General features: G+C 42.6%; 1 protein-coding gene across 1 annotated transcript in view; it reads left to right on the forward strand.

Annotated features, from left to right (window-relative positions):
- LOC114552326 (NACHT, LRR and PYD domains-containing protein 5-like) overlaps positions 1-21,552 on the forward strand; it is a 484,575-nt gene that overhangs the window by 389,747 nt on the left and 73,276 nt on the right. Inside the window, exons 11-12 of the mRNA XM_028573016.1 lie at positions 1,896-2,042; positions 2,327-2,446. Coding sequence (XP_028428817.1) covers positions 1,896-2,042; positions 2,327-2,446 — 267 coding nt within the window. The remainder of the gene's footprint in view (positions 1-1,895; positions 2,043-2,326; positions 2,447-21,552) is intronic.

Raw genomic sequence — 21,552 nt, forward strand, 5'->3', positions numbered from 1 at the left:
ACTAGGCTGATACATGTCTCCCCAACCTGATGTCCATTGGCAGAGCGGTGGACATCAATTGGGCTTAAGCCCAGAATCTTTTAGGTTTTTGAAAATAACTTCAACTTTGTTTCATTTCCTCTCTCCGTCTTCCTGACTGGAGCGGCAAAAAATGAAACAAAAGCTCTATTACCGTGCGTGGTGGCGGACGGTAATGCGTCGCATCTAGAGCTTAGATCGGGCCCAAAAACTCAAGCCCGACCCAACCCGAGCCCGTTGTGTCCGGGCCCGGCCCAGCCCGGCCAGACACATTAACTGCAATTATGAGCCCTAGCATTCAGCTGACGTTATTGGGAAAAGAATCTCCACCGGGGGAGCATGCCCCCGGACCCCCTAGGTTTGGGCTAAGCCCCGAATGTTTATATCGTCTGGCTCCGCCCCTGGTGACGTCATCACCGACTTGTGTTTAAAAAAAAACACTAATACCAAAAACGACAAAAATCTGACAAAAACTGACCTTTAACACTATTTGGAGACATTTTTAACAATGATATTGTTATGGTGGAGTGAAGATAAAGGACCCAAACGCAGGTTGAGGCAGGCAAGCAGGAGATGGTAGAACTTAGGGATTTAACTAAACAAAAACGGCAGTACAGAGACTGGAAAAACAAAAGCAACAGGCGAACAATGAACAACAGACTGATGGCAACACACAGGAATAGGAGCAAACTGAAAGACACGCTGGAACACAAGGACACGGATACAAAACAATCTGACAAGACACAAAGGGATTCACAGATGTTTAATACATGAGGTAACGAACGAATGAGATACAGGTGATATGGCAGGTGAAACACATTAGGGCGGGGCAGGACAATCAACAAAGGTGGGAAAACGCAGGAAGTAAAGTGGACAAGACAAGACAGAAAACCAGACTATCAAAATAAAACAGGAAACAGGAACAACAGATGGAAAACATGAGATCAACTAAACACAGAAACTTGACACAACACAGAACACAGTCAAGAGAGGATAAACACAATAAACAAGGAAATAACTAAACAGAAATCTACAAAACAGAATACAGACAACAGAAACAACAGGTAACAGAAATGGAACAAAATGCAAAGCAAAACACTGAAACCATAACAGATACATATATTGAATGCTATACTGTATGTACCTATTAATCAACAGTGGTGGTTAACCTGCAACATGGGCTTTAAGACTAAGAAAACCTCAAAAAGTGACATTTAAGGGACCTTAAGGACCCTCCCCCCCTACTAATTACTGCAAAAGTGGGTGCAAACGGTGAGGGGGGGTCTGGGGGTGCTCCCCCCCAAAATTAAATTTGGTAGATGTGATTTCCTGTATTCTGGTGTATTTTTGGGATTGTCAGCTGGAGCAGGGCTGGAGAAGGGCAATACCTAAATTTGTTCAGATGGGACTGTCGGCAAATGTTAAGGAGAAAAAAACAATACTCGACAGCGGGCCCCCCGCAGCTGCTTAGTTCACTTATGCCTCGGGCTGGCTTTGACTGTGTGTGTGTGTGTGTGTGTGTGTGTGTGTGTGTGTGTGTGTGTGTGTGTGTGTGTGTGTGTGTGTGTGTGTGTGTGTGTGTGTGTCTGAAGGCTGAGGCAGGGTGAGTGTTAATCCAACATTTATTATGTTACTGTTAGCTTTCAGCTCTGACTTCATGTAGGGCCTTATGGAATCTGTCTTATAGCTTTTTAAATTCTCTATTTCATGATTCCCTCCATGACAACTGACTGAGTGCTGGCTGGTTTTATATCCTACTGTATACTCTGTGTGTGTGTTACTTCCTGATTGTTGCTTCCTGTTTTTGACTCCTGAACAAACTTGATTTCTTTTAAATGTTGTGAGCTCACAGTCAGTGTTCCTGTTTGACCTCTCAGACTGACTTCAGATCAGAAGATGAGTGGTTTGGAGGAAGAGGAGGATGGAGCAGAGTCTGTAGTATCTGGCTGTCTGTCTATGAAGAGTGATCGGTCCAAAGATCGTCCTCCAGTCTTCAGTAATGAACCTGGACCCTCAGACACAAAGTAAGACCACTGATACTAACTCATTTCATGAATCAGTTGCCAATGTCACGTTGTTGCTGTTACACATTCACACATTTGTTCCATCTTCCTCTTTGTATCTGTGACAGCTGTCAGTGACCCAGAAAAATCTCTAATCTAATCTAAGAGGACTAATACACACTTTAAATCCTCCTAATTATTGACAGTAGCAGCAGTTTGCATGACAAGAGCTTCATAAAGGGCTAAAAAAAGAGCATTTATCAAAGATTGAAGCAATATGAATAAAAAGCTGTTGGTGTTTGCAGAGTTGAGGACAACAGACAGAGAGCAGAGTCTGTAGTATCTGGCTGTCTGTCTATGAAGAGTGACCGGTCCAAAGATCGTCCTCCACTCTTCAGTAATGAACCTGGACCCTCAGACACAAAGTAAGAGACTGTTTTACTGTCAGCTGACCTGATGAAGATGAAGACTAAATGTTCTGCTAAAAGATTAATATTCATGATGCAGAACTATTAGTTCAGATACTGTTTCTAACTCAGATGGATCTCTTCTGGCTTTTAAAGCTGAATGTTGAAGTTACTGTGAAGAGTTTTTTTTAACTATTCAAAATCTCAAAATGTTCGTCAAATGTGGTATTTATTTTCTCAAAATAAAAAAAAATGCCTCTTTCATTTTAGTGATGAAGAAATGTTTTCACAGAAAGAGGAAGAGGAGTGATGTTTCTGAGGAGGAGCAGCCGTCCAGATCCAGAACCAGAGCTGGACTGCAGACAGCCAATCAGAGCAGCTCTGAACAAAGTAAGTCTGTCCATCTGTCTGCTGATGTCTTCATGTCTGAACTAGAGATGTTCCGATATATCGGTATCGGCTCCGATACTGCCTAAAATGCTGGTATCGGTATCGGGAAGTACTGGAGTTTATGCACCGATCTGATACCACGTAATAAAACCCTAAAGAAAATCTACATTAAAGTAGTTTATTTATGTTCTTTTTCCGTTATAACCGACTGTCAAACTGGAGAATAAAAGAAAGTTCTGGGGCATTCATTGTTTGTGTTTGTTCATGTTTCACAAAGAGTTTAACCTGAGCCAGACTGACAACAAAGATAGAAATCATATCACATCCATACAGGGATAGTAGTATACAGCTGTTAAAACATAATGAAATATATGACACTCTGGTATCGGATCGGTACTCAGTATCGGCCGATCGCAAGTTCAGGTATCGGAATCGGTATCGGGAAGGAAAAAAGTGGTATCGGGCCATCTCTAGTCTGAACACACCACTGGTTGTTGTAATACTGAGACATGTGTTGAGTCAGACAGCACAGACTAGGGCTACACAACATATCATTTATTATCGTTGATTAGTGTTAACTAATGCAATATACACATCAAGAAAGATGCTCAGATTTCTTTCTGTTAATTACAAGGATAATTTAAGTAACTTCAAAATTATTCTTCAAAGTCATTCTTTTTTTATCTTTTATATTCATCATTTGTTTAATAAAAGAAAGTTGGAAATCATTTCCTTTCATTTGATTTTAACTCAACAAGCGTTGCTGTGTTGTATTTTAGCAGAATACTGAAAGCAGCAAAACTGACAACAAGTCATGTTTGTGTGATTATGTATCAAATATATATATATATATATATATATATATATATATATATATATATATATATATATATATATATATACAGTGGGGAAATAAGTATTTGACCCCTTGCTGATTTTGCAGGTTTGCCCACTTACAAAGAATGCAAAAATCTACAATTTTAATCATATGTACATTCTAACAGTGAAAGACAGAATCCCAAAGAAAATTCCAGAAAATCACATCATATGAATTTATTAAAATTGATAACCATCTGATGAGGAAAAACAAGTATTTGACCCCCTGGACAAACAGCATGTTAATATTTTGTAGAAAAGCCATTATTGGCCAGCACAGATGTCAAACGGTTTTTATAGTTGGTGACAAGGTTTCTGCACATTTCGGCAGGGATGTTGGCCCACTCCTCCCTGCAGACAGCCTCCAAATCAATCAGGTTCCGAGGTTGTCGCCTGGCAACTCGAATTTTAAGCTTCCTCCAAAGATTTTCAATCGGATTCAGGTCTGGAGACTGGCTAGGCCACTCCAGAACCTTGATGTGCTTCTTCTTCAGCCACTCTTTTGTTGCTTTGGCGGTGTGCTTAGGGTCGTTGTCGTGCTGAAACACCCATCCTCGACCCATCTTCAGCTATCTCACTGAGGGAAGGAGATGTCGGTCCAGAATTCCACGATACATGGTGCATGATGTTGCCACCACCATGCTTGACGGTGGGGATGGTGTTCTTTGGGTTGTACTCGGTGTTCTTTGCCCTCCAAACACGATGAGTTGAGTTGAGGCCAAAAAGTTCTATTTTGGTCTCATCTGACCACCTCACCTTCTTCCAGGCCTCTTCTGAGTCGTCCAGGTGGTGAATGGCGAACTTCATGCGGGCCTGTACATGTTTCTTCTTGAGCAGGGGGACCTTGCGTGCGCTGCAGGATTTCAATCCATGACGGCGTAGTGTGTTACCAACCGTTTCTTTTGTAACTGTGGTCCCAGCTACCTTCAGTTGATTCATCAGTTCCCCCCTTGTGGTTTTGGGATGATTCCTCACCGTTCGCATGATCAGGGACACCCTACGAGGCAAGATCTTGTGTGGAGGCCCAGACCGAGGGAGGTTGGCGGTGGTGTGGTGCTTCTTCCATTTCCTGATAACTGCACCGACAGTTGATCTTTTCTCTCAAGTTGCTTTCCGATTCTCTTGTAGCCCATCCCAGCCTTGTGCAGATCAACAATCTTGTCCCTGATGTCCGTGGAGAAAGCTCTTTGGTCTTGCCCATGGTGGTGATGTTGGATGCTGGTTGTTTGGGTGTTGACAGGTGTCTTTTATACAGGTAACGAGGTGAGGCAGGTGTATTTGATGTAGATAATTGGTTCGGATTGGGGCTGTGTCTTAAAGAAAGACTAATTGGCTTGTAGGAGCCAGAATACTTGCTGTTTGTCCAGGGGTCAAATACTTGTTTTTCTCATCAGATGGTTATCAATTTTAATAAATTCATATGATGTGATTTTCTGGAATTTTCTTTGGGATTCTGTCTTTCACTGTTAGAATGTACATATGATTAAAATTGTAGATTTTTGCATTCTTTGTAAGTGGGCAAACCTGCAAAATCAGCAAGGGGTCAAATATTTATTTCCCCCACTGTATATATATATATATATATAACTATATATATACTGTATATATTCAACAAAGAATAACATGTATTTTCCTTATATCATGCTGCACTAGCGAAGACATTTAACATGAATATTGTTACAGTTTACGTCCATCTGAAATTTAACTGGAGTGTTTTCATATAGGTAATAAAAATAATCATTGGATTGTCAACTTTTCTCTTTCTGGTTCTGTCTCTCACCTTTGTCCTTTTCTTAGTGAATGTTGGTCATCAGAAACATAAGATCAGGCTGAAGGAGACATTTGAACGTGTGACTGAAGGAGCTGAAACAGGAAGTAGAACCCTCCTCAACAGGATCTACACTCTCCTCTACCTCATAGAGGGACAGAGTGAAGAGGTTAATACCCAACATGAGGTGAGGCAGCTCGAGACAGCTTCCAAGAAGAAGACCCTCCATAACTCTCCAATCAAATGCTGTGACATCTTTAAAGCCTCACCTGACCAACAGAAACACATCAGAGTGGTTCTGACGAGCGGCGTCGCTGGCGTTGGAAAAACCTTCTCAGTGCAGAAGTTCTGTCTGGACTGGGCCGAGGGTTTGGAGAACCAAGATATCAGTCTGGTGATTCCTCTTTCCTTCAGGGAGCTGAACTTGATCAAAGATGAGCAGTACAGTCTTCTGGAGCTGCTCCGTGTTTTCCATCCAACATTACAGGAGGTCCCAGCAGAGCAGCTCGCTGGCTCTAAACTTCTCTTCATCTTTGATGGCCTGGATGAAAGCAGACTTTACCTGGATTTCAACAACAATGAGGCTGTTTCTGATGTCACACAGAAGTCATCAGTCAACGTGCTGTTGACAAACCTCATCCAGGGAAGCTGCTTCCCTCGGCTCTCGCCTGGATAACTTCCCGACCTGCAGCAGCCAATCAGATCCCTCCTGCGTGTGTTGACAGGGTAACAGAAGTACAAGGCTTCACTGATGCCCAGAAGGAGGAGTACTTCAGGAAGAGAGTCAGTGATGAAGAGCTGTCCAGCAGAATCATCTCCCACATCAAGACCTCCAGGAGCCTCCACATCATGTGTCTGATCCCAGTCTTCTGCTGGATCACTGCTACAGTTCTGGACCACATGTTGACTACAGACCAGAGAGGAGAGCTGCCCAAGACCCTGACTGACATGTACTCACACTTCCTGCTGGTTCAGACAAAGAGGAAGAAGCTCAAGTATGCTGAGGGACATGAGACGAGTCCACAGGAGCTGACGGAGGCTGACAGGGAAGTTCTTCTGAAGCTGGGGAGGCTGGCGTTTGAACAGCTGGAGAAAGGAAACATCATGTTCTACCAAGAAGACCTGGAGCGCTGTGGTCTGGATGTCACAGAGGCCTCGCTGTACTCAGGAGTTTGTTCACAGATCTTCAAAAGAGAGAGTGTGATCTTCCAGAAAACAATCTACTGCTTCATTCATCTTAGCGTTCAGGAGTTTCTGGCTGCAGTCTACCTGTTACACTGTTACACCAACAGGAACACACAGGTACTCAAGGACTTCCTGGGAGAAGACTGGGATGATGATGATGATGATGATGATGATAATGATGATGATGGTGATGATGATGATGATTGGGACAATGATCATTACTCATCCCTGGATGTCTTCCAGAAGAAAGTCATGAAGAAATCCCTTGAAAGTGAAAATGGCCACCTGGACCTGTTTGTGCGCTTCCTTCATGGCCTCTCTCTGGAGTCCAACCAGAGACTCTTAGGAGGCCTGCTGGGTCAGACAGCCAACAGTCCAGAAATGATCCAGAGAGCCATCAACAACCTGAAGAAGATGAACAGTGATGAGATCTCTCCTGACAGAAGCATCAACATCTTCCACTGTCTGACGGAGATGAATGAACACTCAGTCAATCAGGAGATCCAAGAGTTCCTGAAGTCAGAGAACAGATCAGAGAAGACACTTTCTGAGATCCACTGCTCAGCTCTGGCCTACATGCTGCAGATGTCAGAGGAGGTTCTGGATGAGCTGGACCTGGAGAAGTACAACACATCAGAGGAGGGACGACGGAGACTGATTCCAGCTGTGAGGAACTGCAGAAAGGCTCGGTAAGTCCAGATGTGATTATCATTTTGAATCAGTGTGAAGCTGAGACCATCACTATAAGAGTAAACATACAGAGTTAACACACACATGAACAATATAAAACTTACACACTATAAAAGATAAACCTGCTTTTGTAAATCATTTTACATGTTACTCTGCAGATGTCTTTGCCGTCTCAAACGCTGTGAGAATGAGACGATGATGATCTTTGTGTTTGTAGCTTAAGTATCTTCTGTCATCATTTAATCACAACAGACAGCCTTTTTACAGGATATACAGAGTCAGTAGTGTGTTTCTATAATGTGTCTATTTTATATACACAGAGATATTTATTATTTGTGATCTGCTGAACTCACATGGAGTTTAAGCTTTTTCATAATAACTTTCAGTTAGTTATTTTTATCATATTTTATGAGCAGATTCTGAACTATTTCATTTTAAAGTGATGGTTCGGAGTAATTTCACCCTAGGGTCCTTTGCACCATGACCTTGAGCCAAACACCCCCCCCCAGAAGATTTTTTTTAAATATTTTTGTTGCATCTCTTTTCGGTGTTGTAATTTGTAGATGTCCCCTAAGCACTCGTCTCACAGCAGCAACAACAACAACAGCAGAGAGCAGAAGCCAGCAGGCAAGTGTTATTTACATAAACTTCTGGTGTACTTACAAACTTTCCAATCCATCGTTTTATGAGTACACAAACTATTTGTACTAGTGTAGAAGTTTGGTATCATTTCGGGCATTATTAGTGGGGTCATTTACGAGATACATCACTGGATCCATTAGCCCCTGCGCTAAGCTATTCAGCTGATAACGCTACTCTACGCTAACTCTCCCAATGTTCGACCCAGGTGAAAAAATCTTCTGGGGGGGTGTTTTGCTCGAGGTCATGGTGCAAAGGACCCTAGGGTGAAATTATTCCGAACCATCACTTTAAGGAAGTTCATTTTTTCATTTTATACAATACCTATCCGTGTTGGTTTAAATAATAGATTTTTCTGATTTAAATTGATTTTCATTTGAATGATCCAATATGGATAGATAAAATCCAGAATGGGTTTCTGTCTGTATAATATATGAAACTAGAAGATCTAAGGAATCCATTGGTATCAACGATGTCGTGCTAGCTGTCGGAAAGTTTAGATAAAGCTCCAAAGTTACATTACAAAAAAGGGAGTTTATCCTTGCCACTGTCACACTGAATACTTGCTCTTGGGGTAATTACTGGAGATGTTGAGGCCTTGTATATTATGAGTGTGGTCAAGAAATACTCTATCTTTGTCTAAGTGTCCTGAGATAACTCTTGTTATGATGTCATACTATAAATGAAATTGAATTGAATAAAAAGTGCATTAAAGGGTAACTATGTTTTTTTTCAAATTTGCCCCATTTGCCCATGCATTTGTTTCTAACAGACTGATATGACCAAAAATCTTTGAATTTGGTCCTGTATTTAGGGAGATCACAATGACGAGCCGGTGTGAACCGAGCTACAATGTAACCTAATGGGGCAATTGTGAATCCTTGCTTTTTGTCCAATAAACATGATTCTTTTTTGCTACTGACAGGCTGACATTGTTGCTAAAAGTGTCTGACAACATTATAGATCTCAGGACTTGACTTCTTGTCTGAAGACAGTGGTGTGGAGAGTGCAACACGGGACGAGAAAAAGGTGTTCAGGTAGTCTGTTACGGAGTAGGATACAGAAATCATAGGCTCCTGTTATCTAAAAGATTTTCAGTACAATGGCTCAATATTTAAATTATTTTGACAATGTGGAATCACTTTCATTGCACAAAAAGTAAGGTTCAAAATTGCCCCATCAGGTTACATTGTAGCTTACATTAGGCCCGTCATTGCGATTTCGCTCGGACCAAGGTTGAAAAAAAAAACTGTAGTTACCCTTTTAATGTAACTGCTTTGGGGTAAATTCTTGATGTAAACATTGAGACTTTAATAATAGAGACAGAGGCAAGTCCCATCGGAGGGGAAAACATCTCTCTGCTCTGTTGACTTGTATTGTGTGAAGGTTTTCTCCTCTTTGTTCCATCTGCTAGAAAACAACAGAAACATGTCTAAAAGCTGCTCTGTGGTAATTCAATCTGGAGAGACTTCGTTTGCAGATATGCAAAGATATTTATTGAACAACGTCTTTTTGGAGATTAGACTCCATTGTATTACTAATCTTCTTAAAGGGGTAGGGTATAGGAACATAACCCCCCCGATGGAGTCTAGACACTGGTGGCGGCGAAGAGACCAGAGACCGGACCGAAGAGGCAACGGAGCGATCAGCCGAGAGAAACACAATGACCGGAGGCGGCAGGGGAGGAGGAGGGTCGAGCGCTTTGCCTGAAACGACAGCTGACAGCACAAGGAGAGAACAGATTTAAAGCAGAGTTGTAAGGCTGTGTTTGGTCCTTGAATCTCGTGGCCAAGTCTGATTGGTTTAACTGACAGCGTCACTTCTTAAACAGCTGATTTTATTTAAGAATGAGTATTGAATGGGTTAATGACGTCTCCCTGAAAGATTTTGCACTGAGCTTCATTTCAATCAGGAGAGACTTCGTATGCAGATATGCAAAGATATTTATTGAACAACTGTAAGATATGAATGTACAAAGTCTTTTTGGAGATTAGACTCCATCGTATTACTAATCTTCTTAAAGGGGTAGGGTATAGGAACATAACCCCCAAAACGTGACGGGAATTATAGATTATAGATATGAAATATTCCATCCATCCATCCATCTTCGTCCGCTTATCCGGTGTCGGGTCGCGGGGGAGCAGTTCAACAGGGGACCCCAAACTTCCCTTTCCCGAGCAACATTAACCAGCTCCGACTGGGGATCCTGCGTTCCCAGGCCAGGTTGGAGATATAATCCCTCCACCTAGTCCTGGGTCTTCCCGAGGCCTCCTCCCAGCTGGACGCGTGCCTGGAACACCTCCCTAGGGAGGCGCCCAGGGGCATCCTTACCAGATGCCCGAACCACCTCAACTGGCTCCTTTTCGACGCAAAGGAGCAGCGGCTCTCTCCGAGCTCCTCACGGATGACTGAGCTTCTCACCCTATCTCTAAGGGAGACGCCAGCCACCCTCCTGAGGAAACCCATTTCGCTGCTTGTACCCTGGATCTCGTTCTTTCGGTCATGACCCAGCCTTCATGACCATAGGTGAGGGTAGGAACGAAAACTGACCCGGTAGATCGAGAGCTTTGCCTTCTGGCTAAGCTCTCTTTTCGTCCTAACGGTGCGATAGATTGAATGCAATACCGCACCCGCTGCGCCCGATTCTCCGACCAATCTCCCGCTCCATTGTCCCCTCACTTGCGAACACAACCCCAAGGTACTTGAACTCCTTCACTTGGGGTAAGGACTCATTCCCTACCTGGAGAAGGCATTCCATCGGTTTCCTGCTGAGAACCATGGCCTCAGATTTAGAGGTGCTGATCCTCATCCCAACCGCTTCACACTCGGTTGCGAACCGATCCAGTGAGTGCTGAAGGTCGCAGGCCGATGATGCCATCAGGACCACATCATCTGCAAAGAGCAGCGATGAGATCACCAGCCCACCAAACTGCAACCCCTCCCCACCCCGACTACGCCTCGATATCCTGTCCATAAATACTACAAACAGGATTGGTGACAAAGCGCAGCCCTGGCGGAGGCCAACCCTCACCTGAAACGAGTCCGACTTACTACCGAGAACCCGGACACAGCTCTCGCTTTGGTTGTACAGAGATTGGATGGCCCTGAGAAGAGACCCCCTCACCCCATACTCCCGCAGCACCTCCCACAGTATCTCCCGGGGACCCGTCATACGCCTTCTCCAAATCCACAAAACACATGTAGACCGGTTGGGCATACTCCCAGGCTCCCTCCAGGATCCTTGCGAGAGTGAAGAGCTGGTCCGTTGTTCCACGACCAGGACGGAATCCGCATTGTTCCTCCTCAACCCGAGGTTCGACTATCGGCCGAACCCTCCTTTCCAGCACCTTGGAGTAGACTTTACCAGGGAGGCTGAGAAGTGTGATACCCCTATAATTGGCACACACCCTCTGGTCCCCCTTTTTAAAAAGGGGAACCACCACCATGAAATATTTAATATGTATATTGTAACATGCATTCAAAAATGCATACATACATACATACATACATACATACATATAAATATACTAGCATATACACCTCGATACATACCTCCTGCAGCTGCGGATCTGAAAATAAAATATTGGTTAAGTGATACACCCCCAAAACAGAAGTAAATAATTCCCTTGATACAGACGGAGTAACACAGAAAGGCAAAAGAAACATCAGCCTCACAAGCGGCAATTAGGCCGGCAAAGCAAGACACGGCATCTACGCCAGAACGGCGAAACAGGCAGTCATAACACGACAGCTAAAACATATGTGATTATCCGACCCCAATAGAGTACGCAAAAAATACTCCCCGTATGTCAGACATCGGCTGCACCAGCCGACATCGGCCACTCCAGCAGGCATCGGCCACTCCAGCCGGCAACGGCCACTCAAGCCGGCAACATTCGCACCAGCCGGCATTGGCCGCACCATCCGCTACGGGCAGCAACGGCCGGCATCGGATGATCCAACCAGCATCAGACACTCTAGCCGGCATTGGCCGCTCCAGCCGGCAGTGGCAATGCAGGCCGGCACAACACAGCATTGCCATAGGGCTGGAATCAGAAAGCATGCAGGCAATTACAGATAGCAAAATACTGTCATAATTTGCTTGGTCAACGGCCGCCCCAGCCGGCATCGGCCGCACCAGCCGGCATCGGCCGCACCAGCCGGCATTGGCCGCTCCAGCCGGCATCGGTCACACCAGCCAGCATCGGCTGCACCAGCCACTCCAGGCAGCATCACCCGGCATCGGCAGCCCCGGCCGACATCGGCCGCACCAGCCACTCCAGGCAGCATCAACCGGCATCGGCTGCTCCAGCCGGCATCGGTCACTCCAGCCAGCATCGGCCGCACCAGCCACTCCAGGCCGCTTCAGCCGGCATCGGCTGCCCCGGCTGGCATCGGCCACACCAGCCGGAGTGTCAAACCCGGCCATCAAAATGCAGCATCTCCAGGGATCTGGAATGAGAAAACAAGTGCAATGATCCATCCCAAATACAGCATGCGAAATACGTCTTGTATTTGGCTTGGTCATCGGCCACACCAGCCACTCCAGGCAGCATCAGCCGGCATCAGCTGCTCCAGCCGGCATCGGTCACTCCAGCCGGCATCGGTCACTCCAGCCGGCATCGGCCACACCAGCCGGAGTGGCAAACCAGGCCATCAAAACGCAGCATCTCCAGGGATCTGGAATGAGAAAACAAGCGCAATGATTCATCCCCAATACAACATGCAAAATACTCCCCGTACGTTGGACATCGGCAATTCAAGCCGGCATCGGCGACACCAACAGGCCTTGGCCACCCCGGCCGGCATCGGCCGCACCAGCCGGTTTGGCCATTGAGGCCGGTATAACACGGCATCTCTATGGATCCGTAAAGAGAAAACAAATTTGATGAACAGATCCCAAGACAGCTTGCAAAATACATCCCGTATTTCGGCTATCGGCCGCACCAGCCGGCATCAGCCACTCCAGCCGGCATCGGCAAGTCAGGCCGGCATAACACGGCCTCGCCTTAGATCTGTAAAGAGAAAAGAAATAAACCAATAAACCGATCCCAACACAGCATGCGAAATACTTCCCGTGTGTCGGGCATCGGCTGCACCAGCCGCCATCAGCCACTCAAGCCGACATTGGCAATTCAGACTGGCAATAGCCGTACCAGCCAGCATCGGCAGCCAGGCTGGCATAAGACGGCATCCCCACTAGGCCGCAATTCGTGCAGGCGGTTCCGCCGACATGGCAACCTTTGATTACAGCTGTAGGGATACGCGGTTGCATGGACAGTCGTCGACGACAGGACGCCCCCACAATAGAATGAAGCAATTTCTGCAATGCAGGCAAATATTTCTAAGAAGAGAGGAGCATAAATATGGAAGTGATTAGCTGACGAAAAATCGGAAATACATGTTACGGGTAAATCAACTCAAATATAAGAAATGCGGAGCCTTACGACTTTCAAATAGGCCTACGAATTAATTAAACTGCTAGCATCACAACAGCTAAACAATCATGGCATCTCCGCCGGAATGGCAATTCAGGCCAGCAAAACTAAACACGGCATACCCGCCGGAGTGGCAATTCAGGCCAGCAAATCAAGCAAAGCAAAAGAAAACTTAACCATTTGTAATTAACCTCGGCACGATGACCGGAATGGCAATACTGGCCAACAAACGAAGCAAAAAATAAAATCCTAACCATTTGCAATATCCTCTGCACGTCCGGTAATGGCAAACCAATATAACCAGTTATAATAAATAATGAACAAATAACATAGAATAGAGAAAATGCATAGGAACAAAATGACTCCATAATGCAGTGATCAAACCCCCAAACAAGAGCGAAAGAATCCTAGCATTTGACCGGAGTAGGTGGCTGCATATATGAAAAAAAAACACCAAACCCTAAAAAAATTATAACAAAAGGTTTCTCAGCTGTTTTTTGTAGTATTAGGTGTCCTTAATAACATACTAAAAGTTTACCAAAGTTTGACCACTATAAAAGTGTAATTTTCAAGATGGCGTCCAAGATTGGCAGGTAAGCCACGCAGGAAGCCCTCAAAATATCCTATCTCCTTCATTATTTGACCTAGCCAAGTAATCTTGGTGTCAAACCACATGTTTCCTGGGTCTATGAATCCATTGGACTTGTCTAAATTGCACTGACATGATGACATACTTATGGAATACATTTTGTGAGATTACTGTAAGGTTTTATCTTTTTTGGGGTGAACCAGAGATGTAAACGATTTAGCCTGTCATGTAACTCCTATTCAGTACGCGTTTTTGGACACTTACCCTTTCTTTGGTAAAACACAGACCTAACATTCAATGTAAAAGTTATTCCACCCAAAAGTAACTTCAATTACTTTTACCCCCCACCACCACATCTAGGGCTGGGCGATATGGAGAAAATCAGATATCATGATATTCTTGACCAAATACCTCAATATCGATATTGAGGCGATATTCTAGGGTCGATAATTGGTGCTTTAACAAAATATCTTCACACTTAGATTTTAGATAAATATCATCAGTAATGTTGACATAATGTCTAAGTGGGGAAAAGGCAAATAATAGAACAGCTACAACAGTCTGGTAAGTTCAGAAAATAACATAACTTTACCGTAATGCAGCCTAACCAGGAAAAGACACTTATGCCATATTACGATATCCAAAATCTAAGACAATATCTAGTCTCATATCATGATATCGATATAATATTGATATATTGCCCAGCCCTAACCACACCCCTCCTCACTGGGAACAGTTATTTTCCCTCAGTCTGGCAACAGGTGCAGCCCCCTGTCTCCATGGTAACTGAACCTTCAGAACTCCTATATTACATGTGGTGGGTAAAAACAAAAAAAAGAAGAAAAAAAGAAAAGAAAAAAATCTACACTACCGGTCAAAAGTTTTAGAACACCCCGATTTTTTCAGGTTTTTATTGAAATTCATACAGTTCAATGTCTTATTGTACTTTAATAGAAAAAATGAACAATTTAAGTTAAAAGAGAAATCATGGAATCAATTTATGAACCAAAATGTATTCTACATTTTTGACTCATCAAAGTAGCCCCCTTGGCCGATATAACAGCTGAACAGACTCGTGGCATTCTTTCTACAATGGAAATCAAATATTCTTCAGACAGTTCTTCCCACCTCTGTTGCAGAAGTACCCATACATTTTTTCCTAAGGTAGTTCTGGCATAGCTTGGACTTATGTTTTGGGTCATTATCTTGTTGTAGGATGAACCCCTGACCAACTAGGTTCATACCAGAGGGTACTGCATGGCGCTACAAAATGCTGTGGTAGCTGTTTTGGTTCAGGGTGCCTTTCACTCTGTACAAATCACTGACCCTGGATCCAGCAAAACAGCCCCAGACCATCATGCTTCCTCCTCCATGTTTGACAGTTGATGTCACACACTGAGGAACCATCCTTTCGCCTACTCGACGGCGTACAAAAATCCTGCATGATGAACCGAAGATTTCAAATTTTGATTGATCAGTCCATAACACCTTCTTCCAGTCTTCAATAGTCCATTGACGATGTTTCTTGGCCCAGGCAAGCCTCTTTTTCTTATTCTGACGTCTTAGCAATGGTAGCTCGAAGTTTTCTCTTTACAGTTGAAACTGAGACTTGCTTATTACGACCACTATTAAGCTGTGCTTGAAGCTGTTGTCCTGTGAGCCGCATATCACGTAAGCTGTTGACTCTCAGAAACTTGTCTTCTGATTCTGTTGTGGCTTTGGGTCTGCCAGACCTCTTCCTGTCAGAGTTTCCCCCAGTTTCTAAGTGCCTTTTGATGGTGAAGAATACTGTACTCACTGACACCTTGACTTTCTTCGCAATTTCTCTGTAGGAAAGTCCAACATTCTTAAGTGTTATGATGGTCTGTCTCTCTTCCATTGTTAATTGCCTTTTTCCCACCATTTTCCTAGCAACACACTACTTTCTGCAGTACAATACTGTTCATATAATGCTCACGAGGGTATGGTACCACAGTGTGTTCCAACAATACGTTTATACAAACCGAGGGGGTTGTAAGTAATCCAGACAAGTTGGAACACCTGTGGGAATTGGTAGCACCAACTTTCAAAGCTTGATGAACCTCCATTGCTGCAGAACAGCTTTACGTTGGTAACCCATTTCTTGTTCCCTGAAAAAGGCATTTTTGTAAAATTCTGAAACGTACATTATTTTTCAGTTTTGGGTACCTTACTTTTTTTTAACCTCAGGCAGTTCACCACTTACCTTTGTACCATTTCTAGCTATTCATTGGAACTGCTAAAATGTCAATAAAAAACAAAAAAGATTGGGGTGTTCTAAAACCTTTGACCGGTGGTGTATATTACAGAACAAATGTCTTATTCTCAGACACATGCTCAGTGTCATTTTATGGGGGTATCAAAAGAACATTAGAAAGATTTCTAACACATGACAAAGGCCATCAATGTGAGTGTATTAAGAGAGGATGACATTGTTGGATTAATTGAGGAAAAAGTACACTCCAAATGCAATTTTGACCATGAGTCATATTGTTGTAAACCGAGAAACTTGCCCCATTTGCTGTAAAAACTTAAGAGATGGCTCTGATGTGATAGAGGTTCATCAGAAGGGAGCTGATGGACAGAAACCACCAACACTAGGCAAAACGATATGAGAAATATGCAATTACTTAAGGGAAATTTAATTATTTAATTGTAATTATATTTGCCCTTATTTTTTTCATAAATATGCTTGTAACCAATTGCTTTATTATATATATAGTTGTGCTTGTAATCAGTTATTTATCATACAAATATGCTAATTAGAATATTACATGGATAAAACATGTATAAGGTACCAGTATTTATGGTGTAATAGGAATACAAAGGAGTAATGGTCTTTTTAAGGATTTGGCGGCCGCCATTTTGAAATTGGGGCCTTTCTTGAAGTCAAACTTTGGTAAACTTTTAGTATGTTTTTAAGTGCATCTGATACTACTGTAAACCACTGAAAAATCTTTTGTTAGAATTTTTTTGGGGTCAAGCCATATTTGCAGCTGACTAGGAGCGCAATAGCCGGCAAAACATGAAGCAAATTAAGTAGTAAGAAGTAAGTAAAGTCATACATACAGCAAGGTTCACAGATAAAAACAGAAGGTGCTTCACCACAATAAAATGGAAGATGGCACGAAAATCAGAATGCAAAACAAGAAAACCTAACAAACACAAAACCCTCTACCAACCAAATATGCGTAATGCCTGCAAAGGAAAGACAAGGAAAGGCCGGTGCAATTTAAATAAATAAGCATAGATAGCCAGTATGACGCCCCGATCCTGTAGCCGAGAAGGATCAGCACTGTCTCGTCCGAATGGGAGCCGGAAAATGGGCCAGGTGAGAGCTCCGGTGCAGGCCATCTGGAGAGACCGTGAAAGCCTCCAGTATCAACCGCCACCCGGACCAGGGGCCAGCACAGGATCAAAATCGGAATCCGACACGGTAAGAACAGGAGAACAGCAAAACAGAAGGGACCAGCACTTCGCTGCGGTCCAAGTTCAAATCGAGCGCTTTGCCTGAAACGACAGCTGACAGCACAAGGAGAGAACAGATTTAAAGCAGAGTTGTAAGGCTGTGATTGGCCCTTGAATCTCGTGGCCAAGTCTGATTGGTTTAACTGACAGCGTCACTTCTTAAACAGCTGATTGGATTTAAGAATGAGTATTGAATGGGTTAATGACGTCTCCCTGAAAGAATTTGCGATGAGCTTCATTAATCACTACCAAAAGGCTTAATAAACCAGAAGTTAAGTTTTCATAAGCTGCCGACCTTAAAGCGCCCATATTATACTCATTTTCAGGTTCATAATTGTATTTTAAGGTTGTACCAGAATAGGTTTACATGGTTTAATTTTCAAAAAAACACCATATTTTTTGTTGTACTGCACAGCTCTCTCTCTCACTGCTGCAGCTCCTCATTTCTCCACCCTGTATTCAGGTCTCTGTTTTAGCTATAGAGCGAGACTTACACTTAGAGTGTTTTACTTACAACTAGCTAGCTCTATAGACAGTAAAAGAAAGCCTGTTTCTCCAACTTCGGTCAGCTACAAGGCAGGATTAGCTGGGAGGCTTCTTAATAAGTGCACACATGGAAGTAGTTCTTTTGTACATTATGGTGAACTTGTGTGTGAAGTAGCAGTGGTTTGCTATTGAGAACGAGGTAGCATGCTAGCGTTAGCATTAGCATTAGCATGGTAATGCTATTGAGCCATTGTACTGAAAATCTTTTAGATAACAGGAGCCTATGGTAATACTAACGCTACCAGCTAATGGTTGGATCTCTGTCTGTATGGCATGGCCATTTTTGAAAGGGGTCCCGTGACCTCTCACCTCAACATATCTGAATCTAACATCAGACCTTTGTAATTGTGCTTTTTGATCAAATGTGATGGTCTGTTTTTTAAGGATAAAAGTTTCAGATTTGATTATTCTTTAAATGTTGTTTATTATCTGTCATCACAGGATTAACTGTGCACTCTCTGAAACTGACTGTGAAGTCGTGGCTTCATCTCTGAAGTCCAACCCCTCCCATCTGAGAGAGCTGGACCTGAGTTACCACAACCTGAAGGATTCAGCAGTGGAGTGTCTGTGTGCTGGACTGCAGAGTCCAAACTGTAGACTGGAGACTCTGAGGTCAGTTCATGTATTGTGCTCACATACATTGTGTAACTCACTATGCCTGTTGGAAGAAATTAAGTAAGTCAAATATAATTTGAATAGTAAAGCTATCAATTATATATTATCGTTATTTGTCTTCTTTGAATGTTTCCAAATCATTTTGTTCTTATTTATAATATATCATAAAACACAAAGTATGAACTATGGCTGAGATTGAGAACCTCATCTTCTGTGAATGTGGATATCTGATGTCTTTTTACTCATCATTCAGTCACAATTAGTTATTAAGTTTCCAATGTGTTTAGAATAATATAGCAATAATTTAAATATGTTTTAAAGGGAATTTATATTCTCCAACACCAAAAGTCCAGACTTAACATTTAACTCTCATGGCCTCTTCGGGCATTTTTCTACATTTTTCTGAAGTTTTTTTTTTTTCATTTTGTGATAATTTTTGCTGTGTTACTGCTTATGGCATGACATGTTGTAGGAGCCTTTCTTTTTATTTAAAATTTTCGAAATCCAGTGCTTTTTACATGTTTTTTATACTTAAATGATTCTCTCACACACAGACACGCATGCATGCACGCATAATATAACTGGCAAAAGTAAGATGCCCTTTTTTCACCCCTAAAATTATCAGTGCTTGTTCACAAATTTACACAAACGCTTTCACACACAGACATGCATGAATGCACGCACGCACACACACAGACATACATACATACATACACACATACACACAGCTCCATAATATAACTGGAAAAAATACAATGATTTCATGCATCGGCCTACAAGGGCAAAATGGTTGAATGTGGTGGAATGCAGTAAAAATGTCAAATATCACCAAATGAAATGGTGACATTACAGAATGCATGGTTTTATACTGTAAAGGCAGTGAGATAAAAACATGTGGTTATAATGGAAGTCAATGGGGCATTTTTGTCCAAGAAGGTGGCCAGAGGGAGTATCTGGAACTACATAAAAAATACTAATGCAATCAAATTAATTTTGTTCATAATCTTTGACATATCCAAGCCTCTAATCACCACCAAAGCCCCATCTACATATTATTCATCATATGGAAAAAAATCATTTTTTTGTGTTTTTTTTGTAATAAATAATAAAATACTACAAATAAATAAACTGGCATTTGAAGGGTTAAAATCCTGAAAATGATTGAATGTTTGGTAGTTTTGAGCAATTTAGAAGTTGTTTAAGTGATTCATGAAAAGAAAAGCAGAACAAAATATTGATATATGATGATTTAATAACCGTTTTTGTGTGTGTACATTTTTGCCACAAAGGTGTCCAGAGTTATTTCATTTTTGAGGAGGGCATGAGGGTTAAACACAAATGTTATCTGTCTTTTTCATTACCGTCCCTCCATGCTATTTGTACATGTGGTACAAATAGCATTCATTTCTAATTGCACCAGGGTACGAATAGCACTTCTAATTGCACCAGGGTACGAATAGCGTACACTGCTAATTGTACCAGGGGTGCAAATAGCCTCACCCTTATTTAACAGGGACAATGCACGCTAATAATACATATATAAAAATGTAAAATGTGTCAGAATTAGCCAAAAGGCTATTTTACATCTGCTGTCCTTGGACAGATCGCACAATGTCATACTTAAAAAAGATAAAAGGATTATAATAGTATATACACGTTTAGCCCAATTCAAGTAAAATTGACTATAAATATTAAAAAAAAATGACAAGATCAACATATAAACAAGAACAGTTGGTCATTATCAACATCAACACCAACCCACACATACACACACAAGCCAAACGTTCAGTCCATGTAACAGACAACCTCATAGGCATAGCACAAGTGGCACAAACAGACAGGACAGGAAAGACAAGATAGCAGCAAGATTTAGTGTCTGCCTGTAATATTGACAGACCTGATTACCTGTTAGCCATTTCTTTAAGTTAAATTTAATGTGAGTTGGAATGAAGTTTGATTCACGAGAATCCCTGACTGAAAAAGCTGTTTGACCAAATGCACTTTTCCTCAATGGGACAATGCAGTGACCTCTTCCTGTTGTGGATCTGTGAGCGTTTGGTACTATATTAACAAACTGGCTCAATACATTAGGAGCCAATCCATGTGAGATCTGTATATCTAATCAAATTTTGGAAACTTAAAAGGTTGTATTTTTTTTAAACTGTAAAGACAGCTAAACGGGAAGGGGGTAAAAATTCGGCAGGGAGGAGATTTTTGGCACGAACACTGGTAGCGCTAACGGAGACGTAAGTAACGTTTTACAGGGAGGGACTACAAATCCTCTCTGTTGCTTTTCTTTATTTTGAGAGTGCATTGCCCCACAATATGAATACAGTTTGATTATAACTTTATTTAGTTGGTAACCGTTTTTGTATAATCGCTTTAATTCAATTCAATTCAATTCAATTTTATTTATAGTATCAAATCATAACAAAAGTTATCTTGAGAGACACTTTACAGATAGAGTAGGTCTAGACCACACTCTATAAATTCCAAAACCCCAACAATTACAGTAATTCCCTCAAGAGCAAGCATTAGCAGTGGCTATTGCGACAGTGGCAAGAAAAAACTCCCTTTTAGGAAGAAACCTCAGCAGACCCAGACTCTTGGTAGGCGGTGTCTGACGGGCCGGTTGGGGGCGTGATGAACAGTGGTGATAACAGTCACATTAGAAGTCACAGTGACTTCGAAGGTTATCGTGGAAGTTCATGTCATAGCCGGGCACATCGTGTCATACTGAGTAGTGCAGTCTCCTATACCGGATCCTGACTACTCTGTGCGTATGAACATCACAGCAGGGCGTTGCGGGATGTAACATGGCGCTGCAGAGCACGGGTGGAGGCTGCGGATGCAGCAGGACGCAGCAGGATGCGGCCGGGAAATGCAGAGAATCGCAGAGCAT

This window comes from Perca flavescens, chromosome 3 (assembly GCF_004354835.1).
Source record: "Perca flavescens isolate YP-PL-M2 chromosome 3, PFLA_1.0, whole genome shotgun sequence".
NCBI lineage: Eukaryota > Metazoa > Chordata > Actinopteri > Perciformes > Percidae > Perca > Perca flavescens.